At 44.2% G+C, this 12469-nt stretch overlaps 2 protein-coding genes across 11 annotated transcripts in view; both read right to left on the reverse strand.

Annotated features, from left to right (window-relative positions):
- The window catches only part of LOC102413807 (ATP-binding cassette sub-family C member 4), a 500000-nt gene that overhangs the window by 428190 nt on the left and 59341 nt on the right, over positions 1–12469 (reverse strand). For 9 of the 10 annotated variants that reach the window (XM_045162449.1, XM_045162450.1, XM_045162451.1 and 6 more), the window contains exons 14-18: positions 8146–8242; positions 4671–4868; positions 3181–3321; positions 2390–2427; positions 1603–1697 (exon numbers count right to left, since the gene is read on the reverse strand). The exons of the other annotated variant lie outside the window; for it this stretch is intronic. In XM_045162449.1, the coding sequence (XP_045018384.1) occupies positions 1603–1697; positions 2390–2427; positions 3181–3321; positions 4671–4868; positions 8146–8242 (569 nt within the window). The remainder of the gene's footprint in view (positions 1–1602; positions 1698–2389; positions 2428–3180; positions 3322–4670; positions 4869–8145; positions 8243–12469) is intronic. 10 annotated transcript variants of the gene reach the window in all.
- Positions 1–12469, reverse strand: part of LOC123464831 (ATP-binding cassette sub-family C member 4-like) — an 891549-nt gene that overhangs the window by 101284 nt on the left and 777796 nt on the right. The window lies entirely within an intron of this gene.

Raw genomic sequence — 12469 nt, forward strand, 5'->3', positions numbered from 1 at the left:
AAGAGGCTAGATTCCATATATATACATTAACACAAGTATGATTTCTCTTTCTGACTTACTTTACTTTGTATGACAGACTCTAAGTCCATCCATGTCTCGACAAATGATCCTATTTCATCCCATTCTATGGATGAGTAATATTCCAGTGTATATGCGTGTTAGTTGCTCAGTCATGTTTGACTCTTTGCAACCCCATGGACTGTAGCCTTTCAGGCTCCTCTGTCCATGGAATTCTCCAAACATAAATACTGGAGTGGGTTACCATGCCCTTATACAAGGGTTCTTCCCAACCCAGGGATCAAATCCAGGTCTCCCTTATTGCAGGCAGATTTTTTACCATTTGAGCTACCCGGGAAGCCCCTCTTCCCCAAGCCAGTGTATATATGTACCATAAATGAGATGAAAAGACAGCCCTGAGAATAGGAGAAAATAATTATAACTGACCAGGGATTAATCTTTGCAATATACAAACAGCTCATGCAGCTTTATATCAAAAAAACAAACAAACAGTCAAAGAATGGGCAGAAGACCTATATAGACCTTTCTCCAAAGAAGACATACAGATAGCCAAGAGGCACACTAAAAGATGCTCAATATCATTATTAGAGAAATGCAGATCAAAACTACCAGTCAGAATGGCCATCATCAAAAAATATACAAACAATAAATGCTAGAGAAGGTGTGGAGAAAAGGGAACCTTCTTGTACTGACTCAGCAATATGTGCATATACCTTGAAAAAACCATAATTCAAAAAGACCCACGCACCCCAGTGTTCACAGCAACATTATTTACAAAAGCTAGGACATGGAAGCAACCTAAATGTCCATCAGCAGATGAATGGATAAAGAAGTCATTTAAAATTTTTGTTAAAGACATCCTTTAAATACTATATAATGCTGCTGCTGCTGCTTGCTATATATATTCTAAATACTCTTGTCAATAGAGAGAGTCATGTTAATATTAGTCTGGCAAGCCAGTATTTAAATCAATCCCACAGTTGGGGAGGAGGTAACACTGTAATCTCAGGTTAAGAAAGAGAAAGAATCCTAATTCCAGACACTGGATTTCCCCTGCTTAGCTTCTCAAGTTATTAGTGAAGGTCAGGAGGTGAGCAGTGTGGTAAAGCAGAGCTTTGAATACCTGGGAGGGAATAATGTCTTTATCTGTGGCTCATGCTGACAAAGGATTTCATCCAGGATCAATAAAAGCCAGGGTTTATTGGAATTGGAATAACTGAACCACAGGGTGGGGATACATTTCTAATCCCCTTGGTCATTCTTATAAGGATATAAGATTTAGCAAAAGCAACTATTAGAATAGACAATAGCTACGTATTTCTAGTGGCTGATTTTCTCAATATGCAATCCTGGTTTAACTACCAAAATCCAGTATGGAGCAAATTAAGAGTCTTCATTCAACCTCTTTTCTTTTGGTAGATCTTTAAAATAATTATTCTTATTAATTCACAGAGTAAATGTGATTCAGACACTTCATTTGTTAAGACATTACTGAATTACTCTGGAAGCCTTCATTGCTCACACAGACTCATTGTAATACACACCTTAAACGCTGGTATTATAGAGCAGATGACTCAACTTTACCTGAATAAACTCCTAAGTACCAGTTCAGAACCAACACTATAAATTCATCTTCTTTTACTAATGCCCCAGAATACAGGTCACTTTGTACATTCGCCCTATGGAACAGGAAATAAAAAATATTACACTATAGATACACTTAGAATTTACATAAATATCACAAACAATTACCTCAATTCAAGAAATGCATTTTATGCTGAAAAGTGTTTCCCAGCCCACAAGGCCCTGTGTATGTCTCCATCTAAAAATTTGAATCACGATTTTCAGTTTTCAAAATTATCTGTGAAGACAGACTTAGAAAATGAACTTTTAGTTGCTGAGGGGAAGAATAGTTAGAGAGTTTGGATGGTCATGCACACACTTCTATATATAAAACAGGTAACCAACAAGGGCTTACTGTACAGCACATGGAACTCTGCCCAATGTTATGTGGCAGCCTGGATGGGAGGGAAGTTTGGGGGAGAATGGATACTTGTATATGTATGGCTGCATCCCTTCGCTGCTCAAATGAAACTATCACAATATTGTTGATTTGCCATAGCCCAATACAATATTAAAAGTTCCAAAAAAAAAAAAAATTGTCCATGAAGAAGCTGCTGAAGGGAGGGACATGGGGAGAGACCACAGGGGGATCACACACCACCCGCAGGAACTTTCATTTTTCTTCAGGGAACCTACGTGAGGGTCAGAAGAGGAGGCTGATCTAGCCCCATCTCTCCCATGACTCTGTGGGAAAGTGAGGCTTTGTGTAGATTTCACAGTACTTTGGGTCAGACCAGGAATCACTCACCAGAATGCAAGCCACCAATCCTGCAGGACATAGGCAACCTGGAGCAGGAAACAGCAGTCACTGACACGCTGACATCACTGAGCCTCACACCCCGCTCACTAGGATGGGGGACGGAAAAGCTCCAGAATATGGAGACGGTCCTTCCGGCTCAGGTCTGTGCCAAGCCCCATGCCCCAGATGATCACAGGTCAGGGGAGGGCATCTAACGAGTTAATATCTTTAAAAGAAACCCCCTTTTCCCTAGAAGACATTGCTCCCCAAATATAATGTACTTCAATGTATACCCAAGTGGACTGCAAAAGGCAGTAATAACAGTACAAATGTTGGGATTTTGCAAAGCAAAAAGCTTGACAGGTACAGTGATGGTCAGTTCCGGTGTCAGCTTGGCTGGGCCAGTCTCCAGTGATTCAACCAAACACCCATCCAGATGTTGCCATGAAGGTATTTTGTGGATGATGTTTCATCCGTCATCAGAACTTCAGTAGAGGAGATCACCCTCCACACTGCAGTGGCCTCGTCCAGTCAAAGGCCTGAAGAGCAAAACCTGAGGCTTCCTGGAGGAGGAAGAAATTCTGCCTCAAGACAGCAGGGTCAGTTCCTGCCTGAGGTTCCAGCCTACAGGCCTGCCTTGCTGATTTCACATTCACCAAGCTAGATCCCACAATTGCATGAGCCAAGTTTTTGAGATAAATCTCCTAATATACATATTTAAAAATAATTCTAAAATACAGTATAAGTAGTATGTAAATATAAAACTGAGTGCACAAACCAAAATAAACACCCTTACGTACCTGAGCTGCGATGTTTACTAGAATAAGGAAGATGATGACAAGCCAGTCAGCACCACCTGTGAAGTAATTCTTATAGGTCTTAAAACCAACTTTTCCTTCCAAGTGGTCCTCTAGAGGTAGTGTAACCTGTATATTCTCAGACTGGAAGGGGAAAAATGGCAGTGAGCGATGAAATTTTAAATAATGAACCCCAAATTTCAAGAGTTCAACAATGTCCTCCACCGCAAAGCTTTGGGAAACAGACACATTTCATACACTGTTAGGAGTGCAGGATGGTCCATCTCCTATGGAGAAGGGTGTGGGAATATCTGGCCAAATCACATACGCTTTTACCCCTGGACCCAGCCATCCCACTCGTAGGAATCTTTGAGAAATAATCAAAGGTAATTCACATGAGGTTATTAATGGTTGGGTGGCTTTGCTTAAAATAGATCATGACTCTGACACACAATAAAATCAATTAATGTATAAATGCAGAAGCTTGTTCTAAAATAACACACAAACTGATATGGAGATAATGTATCCCTCTAGATGACTGTGTCATTCAATGATAGAAACATACTTGGGGTTCAAAATATTAGCAAAATTCAGTAAACTGAGTTCACAGAGAGAGTTGGAGTAATATGAATTTGGACAGCACATTGCAAGCATATGATCTGAATCTATTTGGTTCCTAAGTTTCAGAGAGTGATTCCTGAGTTTAGAAAGTGAACAGCTAATCTGAATACTTATCAGGATCATTCAAGGCTCCTGGGCTTGGATATTGAGGGTTTGGTTATCAAGGGAATATGTTTTTAAGGGAGATCTAGTGCATTTCAGCATTTCTGTCTGGAGGACTTAGAATGCATTATAGACTCACAGAAGGCTAGGATGTCCTCGCCTCTATCCTGGCCACTGGGATTTAAGGTTGATAAGATGTGGTTCTCAGTCTTGAAAGGTAAGAAAGGAGGACAGGAACTAACACTGAAGTGTGTACCAGGTGTCAGGTCCTTGCACACATTACCTCTGGCCTATCACAAACCATCTGACACAGGCAAAATACTACATCAGTCACATGCAGTGCTAGGGTATTCCAACACATAGGGAAAGTAGCTGATTTAACGTGGCAACAGCAGGACTCAGTCTAAGGGGGTCTTCACATTAAGCCTCTGGATGCATAAGGGAAGCTGGAGGCCACCAGCATGAATAGGATGTAACTACAGTAAACTGATGAGTTCTCAATCAGTGTGAGTCACATAAAACCAGAAATTCATAGCAGTACACCCACTTCTGGTTTCCATAAGATTCTCCATCCTACACCCAAAGGGGAACCCCAAGCAGGCTTGCTCCCCTCATGCTCTTCTAACTCTACCAATTCCATGGAACAAGACTTTGGGAACGTTAGGGTCTACTTTGGGACAAATGAAGATGTCACGAGCAGAGCAGACTGAAGGTCCATGAGACCACCAAGAGCACACAGACCCGGACACACTGCAGAAAGAGAAACTCACTTCTTGGTCCTCTGGAGCCGCATCTTTCAGTGAGGGTCTGGGAGATTGGAGAGACTGAACCAAAGACTCAGAGATCACAGTAGGAGTTCCTGGAACTGCAGATGGTTCAGACTGCTCATTCCCCTTCTCAAAAAGGGAAAAAATATCTACCCCGGATTTCAGGAACTCAGAGTAAGTTCCTCTTTCCACCATTTTGCCCTAAAATTAAAAAGTTGAGAGGAATTAATTTATATTTGATAATATTAAACCAACCTAAATACTAATCAAAAAAAGTTATATGGTTTTAAATTATGATTTTTGAAAAAAAAAAAAAATGATCCCTGGGTCTAGAATTCTTGTTGAGAAATCTAGTTCAGTCAACTCAGTACAGAACTGAGCATTGCATTCTCTGCCAAACCCTGTCCCTATGGTAGGTGCTGAGGGATATGAAAGAAACGTGTGCTCGTGTGTCAAAAATGGAGGCCATTGACATGACTACCCTGGGCATTTGGGGAAGGAAGAAGTACAGAGGTTGATGGGAGAATCAGCACAGTCTTCTTAGACAGCATGGAAATTGACAGAAGCCTCATGTGCCAATTCCAGGAAAGAAATTTATACGTAACCCAGAGGTGGGCACAAGCACATCTGCATATGGGTAAGAGTCTCTCATGAAATCTCCACTGACCACGGTCACTGTCACACTATCACGTGCCTGGCCGGGATAATAGGAACCAGCCCCGGACAGCAAACCCATGAGAGGCCTCTCCTTGGTCTACAACTGTCCCCACACACTCAGCAAATTCCCAACTGAAAATTCAATATTCCACCTGATAAAGTAATTAAACATGGAGGCCACAGGGCTGGGGTGGCTCTAAGGCCTTGGCAGTCTGTGCCCACAAACCAAAACCTAAGCCAGAATCAATGCACTCAGATCCGAGAAAAAACTTAGGACCAACCAACCACAAGCAGCCAACTAGGCTTCCCCAAATCAGGCAACTGCTTAAGCTACAGCCAATCAAATCATTTTCTTTGAACACATGTGACACATCCTTGCACAGTTTCCCTCCCTTACAAAGTCATATAAAATAATGTACAGATGTTTCACTATCTTCTGACTGCATGAAACCAGACTCAGCTGATTCACTCAGTAGCAAATAAAACATCAGGGGAAAAAAAAACTCAGAATGCAAAACACATCAAATGAGAGCAGCTGTGGTTAAGGCAGCTCAGGTGGAGGAGCCGACCAGGACCCTTACTGGACCCCTCTCACCCTCTGCCCTGAGGGGGTCCACTGGGAGAAACGTAGGGAAGCCTTTGGGTACCATCAGATACTGCAGAACTAGAAAATTATGCAGGATATATTGTGTCTTGTTCCACTTGGGAGGCAAAATTCACACACCTCTTTAATGAAATCACCACTCACCACATCAAATCTGTAATATGCACGATGAAATGACTGGTGGTACAAAGACAGCAATTTCACTCAACAGTCAAGCACTGACAATTCTGGGTGATGAAGGGATAGCCATCTGCTCTGAAGAGAGGGACCCGACAGTGAGGATGGACCCCAAATCAGGCAGGGGTGCTCACCAGTGGCCAAATAGTTGTTTTCTTAGTACTAAAACTGGGGGTAGTATCCTCAAAAGAAGAAATAAGGGGACCCCAAAACATCTAGAGATGGGCAAAATAGGTTATACTCCTGCCCACTGATCCTGTGCTCATAACACTATGAACATTGGAGTTTACACACTAGAATCACCCACTCTGCACATGATATCAACTGCTCTCGAGCTTGAGAACCCTTAGCCTCGCCCCCATTCCTAGAGGAGTGGAGAAGGGCTGACACAGGGAACTGCTCCTAGAGAGGCAGGGGTTCTGTATCTTAATAATCTTTCTTGCAGCAGAGATTCTTTTCAGAAGTCAGGGATCTCACCAAGGGCCTGTGGAGCAGTCAGAGGTTAACGATAGAGGTGATGAGACCCAGAGGCAAACAAGCCAAAGAGTGAAGCATCGAACGACCACCAAGTCTGAACCTTTCTCACTAATCTCCACCCCACCACCAGCCATGCTAGGAGCTGTGGACTGGATGGTGCCCCCTCCTCAAAAAGATGTGCTCAAACATGACACCTGTGAACATGACCTTATTTGGATACAGGGTCATTGCAGATGTAATCAAGTTCAGATGAGGTCACACTGGACCAAGGTGACCCTAAAACCAGTAAGACCGATGTCACTATGAGAACAGAAGAGACCCAGACTGACACAGGGACAACGGCCATGTGACATCAGAGGCAGACACCACAGCGCTGCAGGTGGAAGCCAAGGAACACCAAGGAAGGTCCATGAACACCAGAGGCTGGAGGGAAGGATTCTCCCCTGGAGCCTTCAGGGAGAGCACAGCCCTGCCAGCACCTGGATTTGGGACCCGTAGCCTCCAGAAGAGGGAGATGATAGACTCCTGCTGTCACCTAGCTTGTGGTGCTGTGATACGGCAGCTCTAGAAACTGAATCTCTAGCCTGAGCCCACACTTCTGTCGTCTCAGCTTTACTAAGACTCCTAACTGCTTCTTCTGTCACCCCTCCAGTGACCATCAGAGAAATCTCTTAATTCCCACATCAGATGACATCCCTCCTCTGCTCTGGACCATCCGATGGCTTCCATCCCACAACCACCCATTGCCCACTGCTCAGAGACCAGCTCCCTCCCGTCCCCTTGCTCACTCTCAGACACGCTGGTCTTCCTGCTGTTCCTCCAACCTGCCATGTCAACTCCTTTTTGGACCCTCTGCCTCAGACCCCCTCCCCCTGGTGACTGTGTGGCCGCCACTTTCATGTCACTCAGACCCCGTGAGGCACCAGCTCCTCAGGGAGGCCAGAATGTCACCTTCTTTGTCACATCCTCCCCATAAGAACAGGAGCCCCATGAAGGCAGGGCCTTGTCCTCCTGCCACACAGGTTCCCACACATATCGGAGACATAGAGACCTGGGCAGGGAGACCAGCAACTGGAGACACCAGCAGAGAGGACGTCTCTGACCCGGGTGCTCAGCTACCCAACCTCACTTCTGGTGTTAATGGAAGATGCTCTTCTGGCAAATTATGTATGACAATGACCTGGATACCAACAGATCTTAGAATCTCTAATTTCTAAGTGATACACTTTGACTTAAGTCATGGAAGAGGAAAGTAAAAAGTTCTAAATAAAGTTGCAACATTATCCTTAACAAATTTCATTAGAATAGTGATGATTCAATAACCCTGTGGTTGCACTTTTATACACTTTAGGGTTTATGTGGCTTAGAGTGTAGCAGTGACATTTCTATAGGGCTTTAGGTTCATCCTCCAAGGCATGAACACCAGCTCTGAGAAGAAGGGGGCAAAAAACTGAGGGAGAAGAGGGTGTTTACCATGAACCCAAGGAGAGTGACCTGCAGGGAGGTCTGTCCTTCAACACACCTGAGTGCTAGCAATTCCATGGATTTCTAGAAATTACTTACATCTTTCAATATCAGAATCTGACTTGCATATTTTAGGTACTGCAACTGATGAGTGACTAAGATTGTGATCTTCTCCTTCAAGGCCTGACGAACACACCTACAAATGTAAAAGGCACAGTAAGCAAAAGCACATTAATGGAGTGCCTCAAACTGAAAACCTATATTTTGAAAACAGTGAGACAAAGACCACGCAGCAGTGAAAGATCTTTAGTTTAAATATCAAATCAATAATAAAAATTAAATAAACATAAATCAATTAATCCAAATAGGTACTTAAATTTATCAGCAGCAAATTTGAATCTAGTGCTATTAAAAATTCTTAAAACCAGTCTACTGAAGGAGGCAAAAACAGCCAAGTTTTTTCCTCTAAAACTCAGCTTAACAATTATTTACATGTTTCCTAAAGGAGAACAACTGAGTAATACTGAGATCTCAAAACTTGACTAAACTAAAACACTATTTTATTGCTATTCGGGAATGAGAGAAGAGGGATCCATGTCATTTAAAAATGTGTACATTCTTTGCTTTCTAGGTGATTATTTATAATTAATGATGTAAATATTCACAACAAAAAATTAATAGATTCTTGGTCATCTTTGCCAGAGTGCATTTGCTAGACACGTGTTCCTAAAGAATATCAGATAGAAAATGAATGCCAGCAGGGCCTCCATCAGTCACTACAACTCCCAGTTCCATCCAGGAAGCAAGTCTTCTTTCTTTTGGAGTGAACACTTTCCACATACGAAAGTAAAAAAACAGAATCCAAATGGCCCAAATCACAGTGGAAATCACCCAATGGCTCAGAGCACCCACCAGTTCTCTTAGTCAAGACACCCCTCACTATTCAACCTTAAATTGTTTTCACAGTAAAAACAAACAAACAAACAAAAAACTACTCCTACATTTCAAATGTAGACCCCTAGGAACTCAGCCCCAGTGTCATCCCACAAAGTCCACAACCCCTCCAGGGAAGCTAGTGGGTCTGGGGCCCCAGTGACCACAGGCAGGGCTCCAGGCAGGTACTCTGGGAGCCCGAGCCCCTTGCACAGCAAATCGCAGGAACCTGGGCCAGAGCTCAGCCTGTGAGTGAATTAGATGGAGAGTCTGGAGGCAGCATGCTGCAGCTCAGTCCCTCTCATGAGCCTGACATCAGATGAGCAACTCAACCTCAGTTTCTTCATCTCAAAACAAGATCAAACAACTCATCCACATGTTCTGAGAAATCAAATCACCAACATACTCAGCAAATGTCAGCTTTCTTTTCCACTTTTCCCTAACCACGAGTGGTCATGTGCTTTAGACTCAGGTCAGAAAACTCTTAAGGAGACACTCTGGACACTGAGTCTGTGATCAAAAACAAGACCCTGGAATGTAAACACATATACCATACGTTCGCTAAGTCCAAAAGGACTCATTTTTACATTTTGACATGTGTTAGCTCAACATTCATACCTAAGTTTCTTGACTAACAGCTTTTCAAATTTAGTACTAAAACAGATTTTTTTCTCCTTGATTCATAATTGCCTGCCAATAATCCCTAAAAGTGGATGTTAATCAAATCTGACAGGGTGTTGTGTCCAAGATGAACCAACCCAAAAGTTTTAAGATGTTTTCTTCCTAACATCCCATCACAAATGAGGTAATACAAATAATTACAATGAAGAGATCATTTAATGCCTTTGAATTTTTCGTAAATGATGCTTTTATCCATATCACTAGAAAAATACACTATTTTCCAAGTTTGTAAAGATTTCCAAGTCATGCCATAGAAATGACTGAGTCAGCAACCAGTTGTATAACAGTTATTCCTATATAAAGGCTGTGTTAATCCTATAATCCCACATATAATCCTATATAAGGGCTCTATTAAGAGGGGACACATCTTGTGGTGGAGGCAATACAAGTAAGACAGAGGCCCCACCTCCATTCATTCAATCAGCAGAGGTTTGCTGAGGAGCCAGGCACTGTCCTAAGTGCTGAGGATCCACCCACAGGTCAAGACAGAAGACAATACTCTGCACCGTGTAGAGGACACAGTGAGCAAGCAGAGAAAACCCACTATTGGGCTGTGACCTGTGCTCTGAAGGAAAAAGAAGAGCAGCTGCTGTCTTAGATGTGAAGACACGGGAGCCCTGAGACTAAGTGGGGAAACATCCTGGAAGAAGGCACAGCAGGTACAGGGTTCCTGGGACAGAACACGCTGGGCTGAGGTGCCTTTCTGCATTCATAGTTTATGAGTGGCAGGCGGTGGTGGTGGTTTAGTGGCTAAGTCATGTCTGTCTGACTCTTGCAACCCCATGGACTGAGCCCAGCAGGCTCCTCTGTCCATGAGATTTTCCAGGCAAGAATACTGGAGTGGGTTGCCATTTTCTTCTCCAGGGGATCTTCCTGACCCAGGAGTCGAACCCGGGTCTCCTGCACTGCAGGCAGATTCTTTCCCAACTGAGCTACAATGGGTGGCAGGGGGACTCATAAATGGGCAAGTGCACCCACTGAGGGCTGGGGGAAGACAGAGGGCAGGGCGCCCCCTGGAGGAGCAGGAGGGAATGGCAGGTCCCATCCTCCACCTTCCTTCTGTGTCCTGAGGCACTGCTCCCTGGCTCTGGGACAGAGGGACCAGTATGCACAGACAGACAGGGGTGAAAAAGAACCCCCACAGAGCCAGCACAGCTGGACACCGAGTGGGTGTGCAGATGAACTGGAAAGGCTGATGGGAGCAGACAGCAAGGAAGCCTGTTTGTTTGAGGACCTTGAGCTGCTTTGTGAATGTGGTGGTGGGTGGAGGTGAGGTGGGGGGAGGTGTGTCCATGAAGGGCTGGAGCAGGTGGGTGAGCTGTGTAGACAGGAGGGTGAGCTGTGTAGACAGCAGCATGGGAGTCTGATCAGGACAGACCCCAAGATCTGATGATGCAGGAGGCAGGGGTCTAGTGATGTGGGGCTGAACCAGGATGGGATCCATGGCTGGACACAGCTAAGACTGCGTCAGTTCACATAAGGCCCTCACCTTCTGTAGCTGATAGAATCCACTGTGTTCACAGCTGCTGCTGCTGCTAAGTCGCTTCAGTCGTGTCCGACTCTGTGCGACCCCATAGACGGAAGCCCACCAGGCTCCCCTGTCCCTGGGATTCTCCAGGCAAGAACACTGGAGTGGGTTGCCATTTCCTTCTCCAATGCATGAAAGTGAAAAGTGAAAGTGAAGTCGCTCAGTGGTGTCCGACTCTTAGCGACCCCATGGACTACAGCCTACCAGGCTCCTCCATCCATGGGATTTTCCAGGCAAGAGTACTGGAGTGGGGTGCCATTGTGTTCACAGCATAAAGCTGTAAAAGTCATGACCTTGGATATAAATTCATGACTGAAGGAAACTGTTAACGGCAAGCAGAAGTGTAAGTCATTCATTTGTAATACAAAACCCTCCTTATGACTAAGCTTCCACATGACCACCATATCTCACAGCATATTGTTCCATCCGATTCTCTGACTTGAGAACACTCTCCAGTTGCTGCTGAGTGGTTTCCTAAATTGCTTTCATGCTCTCTGCTTTAACTTTCCCTAGAGAATGTGGTTCTGATTACAAACAACAGTCTTAAGCTTGCTTCTATCAAGTATATATCCAAAGCGGTATACTCAAAATATTTGAGAGGATTTTATAAATATCTCCAGTGTTTGAAAAAGAACTCAGGAGAACTTCTGCAATCAGCACCATGTACTTGGCACCAAAATGCCTTGCTCTCCTCTCCCTGTGACACAGATGCAATGACCAGCAGAATCTGTTCCTGCCGTGATGGAGAACTTGTGCAGATGCTCACAAGACAGGGTGACACACATTTGTGAGCTCAGGGTGGGGCGCTGGGAACAAGGAGGCTGAGCTACTCAGGATGCCAGGAGGGCGGGAGTGGGGAATCGCTGTCACAGCACAAGCTCCTGTCACTGAACTCATGACAAGACACAGGCACTTTTCTAAGGGAAAATTCATCAAGTCATGAACAGGAGAGGCTTGGAAAGAGGGGTCAGATCAGAGAGCTGGAGACCATGCCATGTGTCATCTGCCCTGTTCCCTCTTGTTCTCAAGGATTCTGTGCTACTATTCAGGTTTGTATGTGTGTTACAGTATACCTAACATGAAATTTACCATTTTTGCTATTTTAAGCACACAGCTCAGTGGCATTAAGTACATTCACATTGCTGTGCAACCATCACCACCATCCATCTTCACAAATCTTTTATCACCCCAACACTAAGCATGTTTTATACAAGGGCAGGTTCCACCAAAGTCTAACAACGCCCACTTAGTGGACGTGGAATCGTAGCTCCTAGCCAGCTC

This window comes from Bubalus bubalis, chromosome 13 (assembly GCF_019923935.1).
Source record: "Bubalus bubalis isolate 160015118507 breed Murrah chromosome 13, NDDB_SH_1, whole genome shotgun sequence".
NCBI lineage: Eukaryota > Metazoa > Chordata > Mammalia > Artiodactyla > Bovidae > Bubalus > Bubalus bubalis.